Raw genomic sequence first — 19,175 nt, 5'->3', positions numbered from 1 at the left:
TTTACTATATTCACAAATGATCGGAAACTCTTGCAGCCTAAGTTTTAACCAAATGAATATCGCAGAGGCCCTGCTGCCCCCAACATACTGTCTGTGTCGAAGAGCATTGGCACAGTGGCCTGAAGAATCTGGGAAAATTTGGCTGCGTGATAAAGTAATAAAAAGTAATAAAGTTTTCTTTCTTTCCATTTCACCCTCTCCTTGGAGGAGGGTGTAGTAGACTGAAAGGCTAGGCAGACTGAGTCCTTAAGTTAGTGAGCGAGTCGCGTGTTTGGGGAATTGCCTTTTGAGGGAGATCTCAAGGGGGGTCGTCCGATTTTTTGGTTGGATGCTTTAAAATCTAGCTTACTCCGCTGGTTTCTCCAAATTGCCTACCATTCCTTTGAGTAAAATCAATTTCAGCTACTTTAGGACTTTATCAACTGATTGACCTTTACCAGAGGCACTAAGATATCGTTATTTGATTTGGTCACTTAACATGAGTAAAATCAATTGATAGCATATAAAGCAATACGGTTCATGGGATGGCTACATGGTTTGTGAATCTGAATCACTATCGTTAAGAGTCATTCCTGGAACAAGCATTTTCATCAGAGCAAATTATTGATGTGATTCACTAACTTGGTTCATTTGTAAGCTTTTCTCATTACTCATCCATCCGCCTTGTTAGCCAGTGGCTTACACACGCAGACATACATGTCTTTTCATGACAAATGTTGACTAATGATGGGCAATGCAGTTTTCTTTCTGGGTTTTTTTAAGCATGTACTTGTACTTAGTCCCCGGGAGATTTCTCTAATCCAAATCTTTCAAGATGTGTATAAAGGTTGTGCGTTGTTGTAAAGCCATGTGACAAGAAGACTCACGAATACAGAAGGTGACAGCACTGACTTTCCAGATGGTTCAGTTTGCCAATCCAAAAGCTTATAGTGCCGTCTCTGAAATAGATCTGGACTGCCAGGAGAGCTGGACTGTGTTGGAGCCACATTATCTCTTATCTAAATAAGCATGTGTTCTGAACACTGACAGCCTTTGAAGACTCTCCCAAGATCTTATTGTAGGTGACGGATGGTGACAGTGATCCTTCTTAAACGGCATTGAGAAGCGAGCTCGAACGTCATCGCAACCTGGCTGTGTGCTCAGCACTGAAGCCGAACCCAATGCTTTAAATCATGCATGTCCGCCATCACTGAAGACATTGGTAGATATTTCTGTGACGTCATGGGTTTCTTAACTTTCATATAGTTTCATAACGATTGTTATCAGATTGCCGGCTCCACAGAGGACATGGCCCACACAGTAAAGCACCGGTCCTTCCAACTCCTGGATTGAATCGGAAGTGAAAAGCTTTCAAGTGCATAGCCAAATTACTGCAGCCATTCGGGTTTGAGATTCAGGCATTCATAAGGTTTGCAGTGCCCATCACTCACTACCTCGGCTCCACTCACCTCTTGTAAAGCTTACTACAAATTCAGGTCACGGCCCCAATGTGCAGGTATAGTCCTAACACTCGCTCGCACACATGCCAGGGGTTCAAACCTGCGGCTAGTTAGCGTGCTCACTGCAGTGAGTCTATTTGGCAATTATTGCCTCGCGGAGTAAGGTTTGCACTGTTTTATGCTAATTAGGGGCTACATTTAATTTGTGTAAAGTGGATGTATTCTTGTACTTAGAGATAAGAGCCCAAATAAAGTGTGAGATGAATGGATATGCTAACAAGATAAACGTGTCTCATCCACACAACACTTTGATAAACTACCGTGTGGTTTAGTGTGTGTGTGTGTGTGTTTGCGTGTGTGTGTGTGTGTGTGTGTGTGTGTGTTTGTGTTTGTATGTGCGTGTGATTTCTTGCAATCTCAAATGACCGCAAGAGCAAATAACAAAAACTGATCAAGAACAATGTCTGTTCTGATACACTTGACTTAGCTCGGAGGCGTTTAAAGACTTTGATTAGTTTAACTGTAATTACTCTAGAGCTTTTAATTAAAACACTCTAATGTATCTGATCTGGGGTTGAGCCGCTCTTCAACACTTATTAATCAATGGCGTGGCCATGTGCGTGGATGATAAACGACTGTGTTCCTTCGCAGGCCGTGTTCTACTTTACTTTTTGGAGATGGCCCAGGGGGATACACTTTGATTGGTCTGCTTCTGTCGCCACGGCGTGCCCCTCCTCTGTCCTAGCACGCTTAATTAGATATGCTCACTTCCCTCCATTGACGAGCATCAAAAAACACTTTGCTGCCGAGATCCCATACCCGTGAGTTGCTCTTAGTCATTGAGCGCTTACCTCACGTTGAACCTTCTGTTCATTAACGTGTGCCGTGTTTTTTCATGCACATAATGCACATCAAGCACGTAGCGAGCAGTATAACTCGGACAGCCCCCTCAAGATATTTGTTTCATCAATGGTTCTGATTCCCCACGGTGCAAACAATCAATATCAGCAGATTTCAAGTCTCTTGGCTGTACTCTTGTATCTGGCCTAATTGATTTAAACACAGGGAGATCATATTCCTGACAAAGGCACTAAACTTGGGTATGATTATCGAAGCCGGTGAGCCCCCTCCTCATGAATTGAAAATAAGTTCTGTGTCCATTTTCAGTCCTAGAAGTTGAACATACTTACATTTACACAATAAGTGCTATATATTCCATATTTATTGCATGTGCATGTTGTTTATCAGTAATAACGAGTAAGACACAACATTAGTGTGTGCGTGTTGTGGCAACCCGCCTGGTTGAGTGTTCCGCCTCCTCCCCAAACAGGACACAATTTAAAGGGGAAAAGCCAAAACAGGACGTTTATTCCAAATCATACATAGTCTCTCACTGAAAAACACAAAAGAACGAAAAAGCTTGGAGGAATCGACGGTCCTAACCAGTCTCTCCGTACACTAGCCACATGCTGGGAGAGCCCTGAAGGAGTGGAGAAGCAAGCTATTTCAGCCCTACATGGCTGGGCGAGCACTGCAGGAGTGGAGAAGCAGGCTATTTCAGCCCTGCTGCCGCACCTGCTCCACAGGTTGGGCTTCCAGGGGTGCTGTCCCGGAGCCGGGTTGCCACAGTGTGTGATAACTGCTGTGTGTGTGTGTGTGAGTGTGTGTGTGTGTGTGTGTGTGTGTGTGTGTGTGTGTGTGTGTGTGTGTGTGTGTGTGTGTGTGTGTGTGTGTGTGTGCGTGTGCATGTGTGTGCGTGCGGGTGCCTATGTGTGTTTGAGACAGCAGATTGTAGAGGCGGAGCAATGTCTAGTAGCCACGGATCAAAAGCTTGACCTGGCGATATCGCTGAACCTTCCTCCCTTCTTCTCCTCTTCCTCACTGCTCCTCTGCCTTTGATTTTAACAATCAGGTTGACAGGAATGCAACCTATTAATGAATAAATAAATATATAGTCAGACAGACTGACAGACTGACAGACTGAAAAAATCGCACAAAGGAGATCAAATTATGTAATAGTGTCAGCAACTAAAAGTTCATATTACGGTCACAGTGAGAGGACAGGCCACGTCTCTCTCACTCTCTCTCTCTCCTTCTGTCTCGCTAACGCATGCATGCTTTAATTTAATTCCTGTTGGGCTACACCCTTTGATATGAAAAACAGCATGCCTTAGGGAGAAAATTAAAGCTGCGTTCACTCATCTATAGAAGACGTATAGAAGACGTGTTTTTTTCAAAGCATATGAAAAGGGGTGAATTAGTCCCACACCTCTTTTTTTTTTTTTTTGTAATTGCACAGTGAAAGAAAGAAAAAATGTAAGAACGGCCCCTTAGAGCTGCTTGAAACAGATTATTTTCTATTGGCCTGCGTCACGTACAAAAACCAACAAGATTGCAATATTCTCAGTGGAAAATCCAATAGTTTGATATAGATTCTGCATTAAAATTGGTATTGACAACATAATAAGAACATAATATTCATTCAGTGATTGTATATGACGATTAGTTTGTTAGATTTTATGAAAATTCTTTCAAGTCTCGCAAGAGCATTGTTGGAATACAACGTTTTGGTTGATATGGACGCTGCCAGTGCCGAAAACCAAAAATGGCTGACATTCATTTGAATCTCAGTGGAAAATGCAATATTAACATTGTTTCGCATTAAAATGCTTTTTGATAACAGTTCTAGTTAGAAATGTGCTTTTTATTATCGTGAATGTTTACTCTTTACTCTTACTCTTTACTCTTGCTTTTTGGGGGACTCAAATCGCTAGGGTATATTCTCATTAAGAAATAGCCCCAAAAAAAAATGTATCAACCAAAAATCAACAAAATTTTATATTGGATCAAATATGTGGAGTAATGAGGTACGTTTTGGTCCAGAATCCCCCCGGGCCCACAGTTATCGTACATATCCATATGTGCTTGATGACGTCCTAAGACCATTATTATATTTTTCGTACAAGCTTGCGTATATCCTGTAATACATGAACATGTTATGTGAACACAATTTTCTGAACAAGTCCCGAACATATGATTCTAGATTCCTGTGATAGGAGCCTGACGCTGTGATTGTGAACATTAATGTACACAATGTAAGCACCGTTCACGTTGCTTAGAAGTTCTATGTATAGTGTAATTTACACAAACCTAGATGAAGATGGACCACCTTAAAAATGCACTTCAGTCCTTTACAAATTTAAAGATAAATGATTTTGCCAGCTTTAACTCCAAACCACAATGCACATGTTGCCATAACAACTTTACATGTGGCAGCTGAGCTGCAATGGTTTTGTTTTTACGCTGGCTAGGAAATATACTCATATTCTAAGGTGCCTATGGTGCATATTCTTACCTGCAGTTAACAGAGTTTAGTTAGTAATTAATAAATCACTTTTTTTTTTCAACGCGCCTTGTTTTGTCTTAGGGCTAGTTATGCCACTCTAGAGATGTATTAGCACGGATAGATTTGGTAGTGACACAGCCAATAACCTATTTGGGAAAGCAAAACACCAAGCTCATTGATTAAATTAGTTATTTGATACAATTCATTAATTTATCATGTGTGGGAGGTCATTCCTCATCCTGAGTGTGTATTGACTATTTCTGTTGTTGTGTGAAATGCTCATTGCAAGCTTCCTATTTAAGTATGGTGTACCCCTATTTTCCACAAGCCCTCATTCATATAAAAGTGGTAAATAGGAGTACTAAGGGCTAACAAACCATAGCACACTTATTGCCATAACAATATTATGTGTGACAGTTGAGCTTCCAATTTAGTTTTTGGCGTAAACGCGGTTCAGCTAGCTAGTTAAATGACAGATATTCTAAGGTGCGCCAGACAGAAAAGCACCTGATTGCCTGTTATGTTACGCTGATTGGCATTGTGGGAGTTGCTGTCTTCAATCCACAAGTGCCAAATAGTCACTGTCTGCCTTTTCCTCCCGCCAGACAATCACCCTCCTGTGTGAGGATATTCCTCATGCTCAGTGTGTATTGACTATTTCTGTTGTTGAGTGCAATGTTCATGGCAGGCTGCATACGAATAGGAATAAGTAATAGAGAACCAGATGAATAGCTGTGGAATGTGGAATCTACCTGAATCTCAATTATCAACCACATTATTGAGTGTGTGAGAAGACGGAAGGTGTAGTATGCTCTTAAATACATACATAGGAAGGAATATGTCATTTGGGTAATTTTTTAAAGACAATATAGCCCCGTTTCTAGTTCCTCAAAACCCCAAACAAGCATACAAAACGCCACAAGCACTTTAACTGACTGACTAAATGACAAGAGTCACGTGACGCCGCGTTCACACTACCTCCATCCATTGACCGATGGAGGCTTTTTGACGAGTCCATGTGTTTTCCCGGGGTTGTATTACAAAGGCGATTTCATTGGACAGTGTATTTGCGTATATTTGCATAACACAATCTGATTGGCCTACGGATCCGTCGCTGCCTGAAAAGTTGAACATTTCTCAACTGTTTGACGCAGGCAACAGAGCCGACAGAACGGACAAACCCACAATGCATTTCGAGAGCGCCCCATGCAAAGACAAGAGATCCGTCAACGGACGGATGTAGTGTGAAGGCGGCGTAATGGGTTAAAAAAAAACCAAAATAGCGTAGGCATCTCACAATTTTAGAGCCGTTGTGAAACGACTATATTTTCCATTGTGGACCAACTTCGCTATACTATATTTTTGTGTGGGACTGGGTTGACGCCTCAAGGCATGCATCTGACAGACACAGCCCGCTGGTCTTCATGTCACAGTGTGTTGAACACAGAGCCTCTCTGTCCTGCCCAAGGAATTGAGAGCATGAAAGTAAATATATGATCAACACGTTCCTCAACATGTTTTTAAAGTCCTCTTTGTCGTTCATTTCTTTGTGACCAATGATGTTTTTGGCCACAATGTTGTTAATAGTGAGTGAATGTAGGTGTGTGTGTGTGTGTGTGTGTGTGTGTGTGTGTGTGTGTGTGTGTGTGTGTGTGCGCAGTCAAGGATGTTTGTAAATGTATATATTGAGATTTGCGAGTAAGTCAGAGCACTTTGATATTTCCCTTTTACATTGAGGTTAAACATTTTACATTTGTTCCAGTGGCTTTTCATTTTGACATAGAACACATCGGCAAGATAGACAAGGAGGGGGAGAGAGAGAGAGAGAGAGAGATGGAGAAGGAACGCTGCCTGTCATCGCATGCCCTACAGGGTGGTTGAGGCTTTTTCACGGTTCACCTGGCTTTGCTTTTCACTAGACTGGGTGGCAGGAAGCAGGGCCTCCCCCTCTCCATGCGTAATCACACTTTTACATAAGGGTGGCACAGATGGGACGTTATTCTGAATAACAGCCCCATGAGCTTAAGATATGAAACGCAAAATGTGTTCACGTTGCCCAAATACGGGGGGATTCGCAGCGCGATTCTGACACACCTTATCTGTTCTTGTGGAATTTCTTTCTATCCTGTCGTCGCACTCTTTTAATTTCGAACCGATCTTTCTGTATAAAGGTACAGTCAGAGTTATATGGTGAAAGAAAATCTAAGGGAATATGTACAGTATGTGGCCACGCTGTATCGGTTAGGGCATGTGTCAAATAAACGTGTGTAAGCGGCAGCAACTCAAAGTTTGCGTTGCGGTCATGTAAGAAAAAAAGCTCTTTCCGCGAGGGAAATCTTTCTTCACACTCTCGCTGTTCTCTCACTCTCTTTTTCGCCTTTTTTCATGTGCACTTTTCATAACGTAATACCATAACCCCTAACCACATAACCTTCTTAATCCCTGCAAGCTCAACTGCATCCCAGTGGAGGTTTTTTTTATTTTTTCTGCATCTCTCATACGCCCCCCCCAGCCCTCCCCCCTCTGATGTGGTCAGCCTCCGCTGCGCGTCGGGACAAACAACGGCCCTTAACTGTGGTATAATGAGAACATTCCACAGCCTGTCGTGATCTATTGCTTAATTATATAGATACCTATATATTATATAATATTATATATTGTTATATATAATTAAAATATTTAAAAAAATTTAAAATTATATTATTTCGATTATTTAGAGCTCCCAGAGTCCGCAAACTGAACTTCTTCTCATGCTGCGATTCACTCTGGACGGCAGGAAGTGAACTGCTAATTGGCTGTTATGTTACGCTGATTGGCATTGTGGGAGTTGCTGTCTTCAATCCACAAGTGCCAAATAGTCACTGTCTGCCTTTTCTCGGTCAAGAAGGCACCAAATAAGAAATTTATGTTACTATTCGACTACATATATGACCCACATTCATGTCTCCACCGGTGAAATGCTCCTTTAATAGTTTCAATTGCTTGCAATCATAGATCTACATATCAACCGCCGAACACAAAAACATGAATATAGTTTTGGACTGCATGCTTTCACCATAATGTGGTAGCACATCATCACTTAGTTATAGTGACAGAAATGTGGCTCTGTTTATGTTGTGTTGTTGTCAAATGGAGAAATATAATATTACGAGGAATAAGTACTATCTAAATAGATAACATCTCAGCCATCTGGGATTATCAGTGCTGAAGTAGGTGGCAGGAGGCAACCATAAACTCCCATAATGGCCCGGGTACAGACATGTTGAAATTATTAGCAGTAAAGATGTTATGTTTTTTTAGTTGCTGAATTCTCCTCAGAATCAGAATAAAAAAGAGGCGGCAGACTATGCCCTCTGGTATCTGTCTTCTTGTTTATTCACAGCACCCAGCAGGCAGTAATCACTTCCTGAGTCACACATTCTTGGACGTCCTACTGCGTCAGAGTGTGTTATTAAATGTGTGTGTGTGTGTGTGTGTGTGTGTGTGTCTAGTGCAAACCTCTTGTTTTGTGCAGCATCCTTCCATATTTATATAAACCGTGATATTCCTTGAACCAATGGACCACCTCCTGATCAACCTAGTAAACAAGTATTTTCGATCACCACAGACACCTCCAATCTAGACGTATTTTAAGAGGTTGTTTTTTTTAAGAGGAGCTTGTTACAAGCTGTGACAAACAATGCTTAATTTTATTCAGTCATGAAACTTTTATCTCTTGGATGTTATGGTTGCCTCACACCCAGTCCCTTGCTAAAACTCCAGTTCGCTTTAATTGAGTGTCAGACACCTAAAGCTGTTACGTGTTTTGCCTTAAAGGTCCCATGACATGCCACCAATGTGTGTGTGTGATTAGCCGCTACAAGCCGTTTTGAAAATCTGTTACATTCACACCTGGTGGCATGTCATGGGACCTTTAAATGAAGTTCCCAGTCTCTGCTCTAAGCTGTGGTTTCCTCATTATGTCCTGGGCAGAAGCTGAATGGGTCACGACTGCATCACTGGCCACTGGCGCCTTCCAAATATGGTTATTTTTACAGCTTGTTTCCCGAAGCTTCTGACAGGCACTTCATGGCAGCTGTGACAGAGTGTGTGTGTGTGTGTGTGTGTGTGTGTGTGTGTGTGTGTGTGTGTGTGTGTGTGTGTGTGTGTGTGGTGTGTCTGTATGGTGTGTGCGTTGGCAGCTATAGTTACTGAAGGACCCCATGGTAACTGGGGACGACATGATCATTTCTGCAGTGGCCACTGGCTCCCCATCCCCCTCTCCCTCGCTCTCTCCCTGCTGCTGAATAAGTCACACTGCAGGCAGACGATGCCTCTGTGTACATCCATGTTAAAAATGTACTCTACTTACTCACACACTTAGGACCAAATGTATGTAGGGCTGTTGTATCACATGTAATGGTGTGTGCTTGTGCTTGCAGCACTATGTACTTACACATTTCACATACCCGTGTCGCAAGTGCAAAGATGATGCCCTTAATGCTATTACGATCACATGAAACGGGCTTCACACGGAGGGCTGCCGAAGTCATCTTTGTGTTATCGGGAGAATTGAAGCACTTATTTTGTCTGACTTCTATATTTGAGGGAGATCTTTATTGACGACGGAAGCTACGTTTAGTTTTTGTAGCAAAGTGGGGTTGGAGATGTCCTCAGCTGTCCTCCTCCTCCTGAGAGCGTATTATCCTCCCGCACATCCATTAATCATCCGTCACAGAGTAGGAGAAGCACTAGGTCTTAAACCACGGGTACTTTCAGACTGCTAGTCTGGCTTGTAGCCCTTTAACTTTGAATAAGTGCAAGATATAATAAAATTGGGCACACACACTAAATAAAAATAAAAAAGTAGGATATAGAGTTAAGCTTGAATGAGGAAACTTAAGATATTTTGGAGATGTTTGCTGTGTATTAGCTTTGATTAGGCTGCATTTTCTGTGGAAAATTATTTTGTGTCAGTACTGCAATCCCACCCAAAACAAAACATTGAACATCAAGCCTGGAAAAGTGTGCAAAACCGAGGTGTGCTGCTCGGGAGACAGCTCGAAGAAGATGAGAAGATGTGTCTCTCATGGCAGATCAATACGCCCATACCCATACTTTCTGCCTAAGCACCATCTGGGAATTGAGGCAGGCAGGAATAGACAATGAGAGTACCTGTAACTGATGTTCTCCTTTCTTACTTTCCCATCGACAGACTCATGTTTAGCAATGGGAGCCAATGTGATCAATACGAAAGTTAGGAATACTGGTCAGCCAGCCAGATTCTCTCTACCCCTACCACCGCTCCGATAACTCTTTCCTCTAGTCTAAATCACATCTCCACTCCACAAGCCCATCCACGCCGCCTCCCCGCTGCGCGTGCTCTGCGTGAGTCACTCCCTCTATTTAGGTCGGGCGACATTGACACAAACATGCTTCACGCAATATGTCACATGGTGGTGGCTGTTCAGATGAGAGGTACGTCTTTCACAAACGTCCCCACATACACACACATATATACACGCACGCACACACACACCAACACACAAACATACACACACAAACATTGCTCCCTGCTGTTCCCTCCTCCTCCTACTCTGTTTGGGTGGAGGCACAGCGGAGAAACAGCTGGCATGTCCCGCGGCGGAGTATGGGAGAACACACAGCGCTTCTCTCTCTCTCTCTCTCTCTCTCTCTCTCTCTCTCTCTCTCACTCTCTGATGCTCGATTGTGTGGAGGGTGTAGAAACAGGCTAATGTGTGAAGAGATACTTGTTACAGGTTCTTGTGCAATGTCACCTTGCAATGTTGCAGGCAATATGCCGAAGTTCCAAAATGACAATACTTCAGACAGACAGTCACACACACAAATACACACACACACACACGCACACACAGTTACACAGTCACTTTAAAACACACAGAGACTCACAAAAACAAGCACACATACACATACATTTGTATTGTATAGATTTGTATTTGGAAGTTCAAAAAATATGATTTCTATGGCATAACCAATAGATTTTTCTATTTGGAGTTTTAACCCTGGGAAATAAGGAAATATACAGGAACTGTAAATGCAGATTAGAAATAATTTTTAATTCATCTTCCTTTTGACAGAGCTGGCCTGGCTGCCTTCCAGATTTCCCCAACACGAGACATACAGCTCAGTCAGAATAACTGCTTCTCAAACACTCTCCTCTCCTCTCTTCTCCTCTCCTCTTCTCCTCTCCTCTCTTTACTTCACATCTCCTCTCCTTTCCTTCACTCTCCTCTCTTCTCTTTCCTCCTCTCTTCTCTCCCCCCCCCCCCCCCCCCCCACACACACACACACACACACACACATCAGCCATTCAAGGTGGGGAAAATGAGTTGAAGCCCAGGAGGGTTAGGCAATGGTGCATAAGTGGCCACACTGGAAGAGTTTTTTGCTGCTAATAGTGATAATTAAGTTGTCAATTTTACCCAGCAGGTTGGGTCAATGGGTTAGTTCATGCATGGTGAATTTCTTGATTACTATTTTTTAAATGTAATACTGTGGTCTGAAGTAAAAGCAGCAACGTTCCCTCACACGTCATACTGGATATCTTTTTTAGTTCCTTGATTGTCTTAATGTGTGGGAGCTATTGTGGTCAGCACCAAATGTTTGTGAATCAGATTAACTAAAACTGCTCTTTAGTTTACAACGAGAACTTTTGGCAATTTGTGAGGACGCAGTTATCCTTGAAGTGCAATCAAAATCTGTATTGACCCAAACTTTCAGAACTTAGTGCTCATTATGTAATAATAGCCCTTTACAAGTACCCCTGCTTGACCCTAATGAAGGAAAATGAGTTGTTCCAGTTGAATGTAGATGTGGTATTCCATTCTGCAGGCCGTGTAATCACATGCAACGTAGACATAGACCATGTAGCCCCCGGTGATAACCCCAACAAGGTCTCTCCTCCCCTCTCTGTGTTCACACACGGGTTATTACTCACTATGCACAGACAAGAGCCCAATTGCATACCAGATGCTTTGTCCTTGACACAAACACACCAATCCACATTAACACATACACATTCACGCAAATACAAGCAAACACACACACACACACACACACACACACACACACACACACACACACACACAAAACAAACGCATATACACACACCACACAAGCACCCACACTACAGACTTTTAACACCTGCTACAGTTGCTTTGATTCCCATCTCTCGGGCAGCATTGACTGTACGGCACTTTGATCAATAGTGTGTGTTTAGGCGATGAGCCGTTCACAGCACACCGTAATGAGAGCTCATTTGTTTCCCATTACTCATTGATGCAATTCAAAACTGAATGTAAAATACCCCTATTTGTGCAATCCCAAAGTATCTGTATCTGCACATATCTGTACCGGCTGACATTTTACCTACTCCCCCGCCTCTGTGGACGACCCACGAACGCTGCTTGCTTGTGCCGTTCCCCAGAGCTGCTGCTGTGCCCCTGTCACTAAGTGCCCTTTTATGCAAAAAGCAAACCAGCCCTCTAAGTACACCCCGAGCGGTTGTGGCTATCCATGTGTGGGGAGCCAATGAGATCCCAGGAAATACTAGCGGTCCCCCCCTAGTCATAGTGATAACTATGAATAAATCTAAAGTCCATTCATCACTCAACAAACAGCCCTGTTTGCCACACCTTTTACATTCTGACTCATAGTGCTGACTAGCACTGCTTTGAAATTGCCCCCTTTGATTTCAGTTGCAGCCGTGACCGTGTTGACTGGTGACACTAAATGGTGTACGTTAGCCATTTTTGGATGTTTTGACGACTTTAGTGTGGCTCCCCTGCTGTGGTTGCTGGAGCTCCATCATGTCACAGGAGGATTTAAACAAGTGTAACAAGGTGATTGTGATGACGAGTTACAGCAGTTTGTGTTTCACTCAAGGGCCCTTCATGGGATCACTGAGGCTGTTGTATTGGATGTTACTAATTGAAGCTATCTCACCACAGCAAGATAAAGAATTAGCATTTTGAATAAGTGAAAAGATCATATATTAATAAACAAATTATGGAGACAGGGGCTTGTGTGTGTGTGTGTCTGTCTGTCTGTCTGTCTGTCTGTCTGTCTGTCTGGAAGGAAGGAAGGAAGGAAGGAAGGAAGGAAGGAAGGAAGGAAGGAATCTGGAGTTGGGCCAAAAAGCATATTCCTTCCTGCTGGTGTGTGTATGTTTGTACACGCTCTAACACGTGTGTGTCAAAGAGAGCGTGTCTGCCATTAAGTATAAGATATTTGTATACATCTAAAAACAAACACAGGATGACAAGTTTTCTCAAATAATTTTTTATTAGATTTTATTGTCATCTAATAAAATACTACAGTTGAATACAAAAGTACAATGTACAGTATGACAGGCAGTTCTTGTATTTTCTTCTGGAAACACACTCTGTTGGTTCTTCCAGCTTGAGCGCAGCCTGTTGTACTGTGGAAGACGTCCTGAGAAGATGGGGATACCGCGGCCATGGGAGATTGGTCCATAGAGCCATGCTGTCTTTGAGTCTTTGAGTTTCATTTCTCTTTTTTCAAGCTCATTATTGCGACACAGACTTTGGATTTTGTCCCTTGACCTAGGACGTGCACACTTTGTCCTAGCCCAGGTCAATTTCAAAATGGCTGCGGTTTCAGTCCATTGTGTCCCCACAACAAAGACCAAAAGGGGTCTTGTAGTTTCTTCTTTCTTCTGCTTCTTGTATTCTTCTGTATGTCTTTGAGTTTTATTGTGGTGCTTTGTATATGTACGTACAGGTGACCCGCACCGGGGTTGGCCGAGTGGAGGGGATCGGACTATCGGTACAGGGAGACCAATCTGGGAAAGCACCTGAAACAAGGTGGAAAAAAAATCACTTTTTTGTTCACACTGAAGCCTCATATCTTCTCATAGTAAGAATTAAACAGTAACTCACCCCAAAGCCACCTTCTCCAATCTGGTCATCCTTTTCTTAGGCCCATCTGCTGGCCCCTCTCCTGCATCACTCAGGCCCACCTCAGCAGCCCATTGCTCATGGCGCTGCTCCTCCTTCAGCCTCTGAGCCTCCTTCTGCTCCCGGCGCTCAGCCCGGTAGATCTTCATCCTCAGGTCTGCTTGCTCGTTCATTGAGAGCGTTGTACAGTGCAAAGCTGTGTAACGTTTATAAGCTTCTGTGGAACAACATGGACATGTCAAAAGATTTAAAAGAATGCAAGAGCATGTGCAACACACCACAACATCATGAGTGGCGTCATGAAATGCGTTGGATTGCACAATTAGCCGAGGTTATCTGATGGACTCACTGCTGGAGATGAGGTGTTTCTCAGTAGCCTCCTTAAGACAGGTCCTGGTGTTCCTCTTTGGGGTGGGCACCTTCTGCTCGCCCTCACTGAGCCAATTGAGGAATCTCCAACAGCAGCTCCTTTCTCTGGGCTCCTGTACGGGTTCCTCCCCTTCGTCGTCGGTCATCTCCGAGATTTCAGACTCCTGATGGAGGCCCTCCAGTTGGGGTCCCTCCTGGTGGATACTCACCTGGGGGAGGCCCTCCTGGGGGAGGCCCTCCTGGTGGATACTCACCTGGGGGAGGCCCTCCTGGGGGAGGCCCTCCTGGTGGATACTCACCTGGGGGAGGCCCTCCTGGAGGAGGCCCTCCGGTTGGAGGCCCTCCGGTTGGAGGCCCTCCAGTTGGAGGCCCTCCGGTTGGGGTCCCTCCTGATGGAGACCCTCTTGGTGTAGGCCCTCCTAGGGGAGGCCCTCCGGTTGGAGGCCCTCCGGTTGGGGTCCCTCCTGATGGAGACCCTCTTGGTGTAGACCCTCCTGGGGGAGGCCCTCCGGTTGGGGTCCCTCCTGTTGGGGTCCCTCCTGGGGGAGACCCTCTTGGTGTAGACCCTCCTGGGGGAGGCCCTCCGGTTGGGGTCCCTCCTGGGGGAGGCCCTCCGGTTGGGGTCCCTCCTGGGGGAGGCCCTCCGGTTGGGGTCCCTCCGGTTGGGGTCCCTCGAAGTAAATGTAGACCATGACCCTCCGCATCTGGGACACAACACACCGCGTCAGGAACTCGTCCAGTTAAAACAGGATGCTGCACTGAAGATTAGGGATGCACCTGTATCAACCCACACGTGCATACGTGTGTGTATTTGTGTGTGTGTGTGTGTGTGTATGTGTGTGCGTGCGCCTTTGCAAGTGTGTACGTATGTGTATGTGCCCTCCTGGTGGAGACTCACCTGGCGGGGGCCCTGCGGTTGGGGTCCCTCCTGGGGGAGGCCCTCTGGTTGGGGTCCCTCCGGTTGGGGTCCCTCCTGATGGAGACCCTCTTGGTGTAGACCCTCCTGGGGGAGGTCCTCCGGTTGGGGTCCCTCCTGGGGGAGGCCCTCCGGTTGGGGTCCCTCCTGGGGGAGGCCCTCCGGTTGGGGTCCCTCCTGCTGGTCACCGTCACTGCGGCCAGTTGGCATCTCCATATTTGGTTCGAGGTAAATGAAGATGATCATCCTCTGCACCTGGGACACAACACACCGCGTCAGGAACTCGTCCAGTTAAAACAGGATGCTACACTGAAGATTAGGGATGCACCTGTATCAACCCACACGTGCATACGTGTGTGTATTTGTGTGTGTGTGTGTGTGTGTGTGTGTGTGTGTTTTGTGTACATTCTTTTGAAAACTGCAAAACTATGCTGAAGTCATTTGGATGTTTTATCAGTAGAAAAATGTAAGGAAATGTGCATGAACATATTCATATAGACATTTTTTTTGATAAAGTACTGATGGGAAATGTGTTCAATTGTGTGTGTGTGTGTGTGTGTGTGTGCGTGCGCCTTTGCAAGTGTGTACGTATGTGTGTGTGCCAGCACTTCTTTAAAAAAAGTCTGTTTGACCTTAACGTAACTTAATTATGTACAAGCACAAGTTTATAAGAATAAAAAAGTGCATCAGCACACTTAAAGTTTGCGTGTGCCGTTCGTACCCGTGTCCTTTTCCTACTCACCCGTTGACCTCCTTCTGGTTGTGGACTCACGTCGATTCCCTCCTGATCGAGAGTCTCCAGGTGGCGAAGGTGTTGGATACCGTCACCGCGGTCAACTGGCATCTCCATATCCGCTCTAAGGACACCGATGATGATCTGCACCTGGGACACAACACACCGCGTCAGGAACTCGTCCAGTTAAAACAGGATGCTACACTGAAGATTAGGGATGCACCTGTTTCAACCCACACGTGCATACGTGTGTGTATTTGTGTGTGTGTGTGTGTGTGTGTGTGTGTGTGTGTGTGTGTGTGTGTGCATGTGTGTGTGTGTGTGTGTGTGTGTGTGTGTGAGTGTGTGTATGAGTGCAGGTGTATGATTGAGAAATTGTGTGTGACATTATGTAAATACAATAAAGTACAAGTAACTGAGAAGCGCTGCCTTATATAGAGGAGCAGGGCCTCATGATGTCATAGACGTTCCGCTGGCCAGAGATGTCACATGATGTAGTCGTGGTTACCAGATTGTTTTGTGTACATTCTTTTGAAAACTGCAAAAATAGTCTAGATCAGTGATTTACATGTTTGTGGAAAACGTTTAAGGAAATGTGCATGAACAAATGTATATATATATATATATATATATATATTTTTTTATAAAGTACTGATAGGAAATGTGTTCAATCGTGTGTGTGTGTGCGTGCGCCTTTGCACGTGTGTACGTATGTGTGTGTGCCAGCACTTCTTTAAAAAAGTCTGTTTGACCTTAACTTAACTTAATTATGTACAAGCACAAGTTTATAAGAATAAAAAAGTGCATCTGCACACTTAAAGTTTGTGTGTGCGGTTCGTACCCGTGTCCTCTCCCTACTCACCTGCTCCGGTTCTGGTCCCTCCTGGTGGGGGCCGTCCTGCTGGAGGCCCTCCTGCTGGAGGTCCTCCGGTTGAGGTCCCTCCTGCTGGAGGTCCTCCTGCTGGAGGCCCTCCTGGGGGAGGCCCTCCTGGTGGAGGTCCTCCTGCTGGAGGCCCTCCTGGGGGAGGCCCTCCTGGTGGAGGCCCTCCTGGTGGAGGTCCTCCTGCTGGAGGCCCTCCTGGGGGAGGCCCTCCTGGTGGAGGTCCTCCGGTTGAGGTCCCTCCTGGTGGAGGTCCTCCTGCTGGAGGCCCTCCTGGGGGAGGCCCTCCTGGTGGAGGCCCTCCTGCTGGAGGTCCTCCTGGTGGACAATCACCTGGTGGAGGACCTCCTGCTGGAGGCCCTCCTGGTGGACAATCACCTGGTGGAGGCCCTCCTGGTGGACAATCACCTGGTGGAGGACCTCCTGCTGGAGGCCCTCCGGTTGGGGTCCCTCCTCGTGGAGACCCTCGTGGTGGGTGAGGTCCTCACGGTTCCTCACCCGGTTCCTCCTCCCCATCGTTTGCCCCATGGTTTCTAACAAAAGCTACCTGGGTAAACGCTGCTGTACTTGCTCAGTGATAACGAGGTAATGCTTACCGTTCGACTCTCTGATCAGCACTGAGCACTGGACTGAGGAGCAGTGACTTATATAGGGAAGCGGGCATTGTGATGTCATAGAGGTCCGCTGAAGTTCCGCTGTCTTGTCAATCAAAACAGACACTCTTGAAGAAGCCTATAATGTTAAATGACTAAAATAAAACTATTACTTTATACAAAAAGTGTATAAACACACACAATATGAATAGGTTCACACAAGTCCATGAGCTGTTTCTAAGTCAATGTTTTATACCCAAAACATGTGCATAAGCACACACTGTGTGGCTAGGAAAGACTAGTCAGGCTATCAGTTTGTCTTTTATCAACTTTTATGATATTGATATTTAAACATAAGTTGAAAACTGTCATTCTTGTAGATTAACTGGAAGACACACCACACACACACACACACGGTGGATTAAGGTAGTCATTGGCCCTTAGGCTACTACTTGTTTGAGGCCCCCTTACTGATCACGCAGAAAGAATATTTAGTGCCATGTATAAAACCATTGAGACACCTATAACTAAAAAAGCATTGCTTAGGCAAGGCCGTGTCTACACACACACACACACACACATACACACAAACTCTCTATCGTAGGTTCAGTGAGAGAATGAGAAAAATATTTATTGTAGAAGGATTAGAAGCAGTTGCTATACTCGGACAGGAGACATGTTGATAAAATGTATTTAATTTGTTTCCATGTATTCCATTTTCCATTTTACAGTTATCCCCCATAGATCAGCAAACATAAATTCAGAATGTTACCATGGAAACAGATCTCACACATATTGCAGGGGGGGAATGAATAGGGTTTATTGGTTATGCATTGGATATTCTCTGCTTTGTTTTGGTATAACTACCAATGTATCAACCAAGTGTGATTAATTATGTAGGCCACCCTGGATGGCAGAGCTTGTAAATGCATGGCTTGGTAACAGACAATTGGTAACACAACAGGACCATTCTGAAACTGCTGTGTCTGATATAATGCAACAATGATATGAGTAAAACAAATGTACAAGGTGGACACACAGTCTATTTGTAGCGGGTTCAAGGAGTGGGCGGACACAGGCTTGGCGTTTTGAACACGCGGTTCGCTTTATTGCTCAAAAAGCGAACAACAAGTAAATCATAGAACGCACGAAAAGTGCACAGTAGGGTCCACAAACACTGTGGCCAGGCTCTCTGCCCTTTCTCCCCTGTCGATCTGTCCACGTGCGCGTCTGCCGCTCTCTGTGTTCTCTCCCCTACTGAAAGGCAAAGCAGGCACATAAATACACACTTCCTGATTGGGTCTGATTGCGGACACCTGTCGGCAATCAGACCCAATCGCCCCAGCCGACCTGGTGCTCCATACTCCCCCTACCGGCCAGACTCCGCCCCCCTCCACATACCCCCACCGCCCGACACAGGCCGGGGACCCATCCGGCCGTAGCCTACTCCCCCCCCCCGGAACGGGAGAGGAAGTCAGCCACGACCATCTGCGACCCCGGCCTGTGGGCCACCCGGAAATGGAAGGGCTGCAACGCGAGGTACCACCGGGTGATCCTCGCGTTGGCATCCTTCATCCGGTGGAGCCACTGGAGGGGGGCGTGGTCGGAATAGAGGGTGAACTGGCGACCCAGCAGGTAGTAGCGGAGGGCGCCGACCGCCCATCGGATGGCGAGACACTCCTTCTCGATGGTGCTGTACCGACCCTCCCGGTCCGATAGTTTCCGGCTCAGGTACAGCACCGGTCGGTCGGCCCCCCCCACCTGCTGGGTCAGGACCGCGCCCAACCCCCTATCCGACGCGTCTGCCTGCACGGAGAAAGGGAGAGCAAAATTAGGAGCACACAGGACGGCTTCCCCGGAGAGGGCTGTTTTAATAGCATCAAACGACACCTGACATGGCTCCGACCACTGGACCGTATCTGGGGCCCTCTTCCGGGTGAGGTCGGTCAAGGGGCTGGCC

General features: G+C 45.5%; 1 protein-coding gene across 1 annotated transcript in view; it reads right to left on the bottom strand.

Moving 5' to 3' along the window:
• Positions 1-17,138, bottom strand: part of cfap46 (cilia and flagella associated protein 46) — a gene marked incomplete at both ends in the record, with an annotated part of 89,763 nt that extends 72,625 nt beyond the window's left edge. The window contains 6 exons of the mRNA XM_084470203.1: positions 13,707-13,941; positions 14,074-14,512; positions 14,992-15,264; positions 15,752-15,892; positions 16,605-16,730; positions 16,956-17,138. Of these exons, the coding sequence (XP_084326329.1) occupies positions 13,707-13,941; positions 14,074-14,512; positions 14,992-15,264; positions 15,752-15,892; positions 16,605-16,730; positions 16,956-17,138 (1,397 nt within the window). The remainder of the gene's footprint in view (positions 1-13,706; positions 13,942-14,073; positions 14,513-14,991; positions 15,265-15,751; positions 15,893-16,604; positions 16,731-16,955) is intronic.
• Between the last annotated feature and the right edge of the window lie 2,037 nt (positions 17,139-19,175).

This window comes from Micromesistius poutassou, assembly GCF_964030765.1.
Source record: "Micromesistius poutassou genome assembly, chromosome: 7".
Classification (NCBI taxonomy): Eukaryota; Metazoa; Chordata; class Actinopteri; order Gadiformes; family Gadidae; genus Micromesistius; species Micromesistius poutassou.
This window is presented reverse-complemented; position numbering and strand designations above follow the sequence as displayed.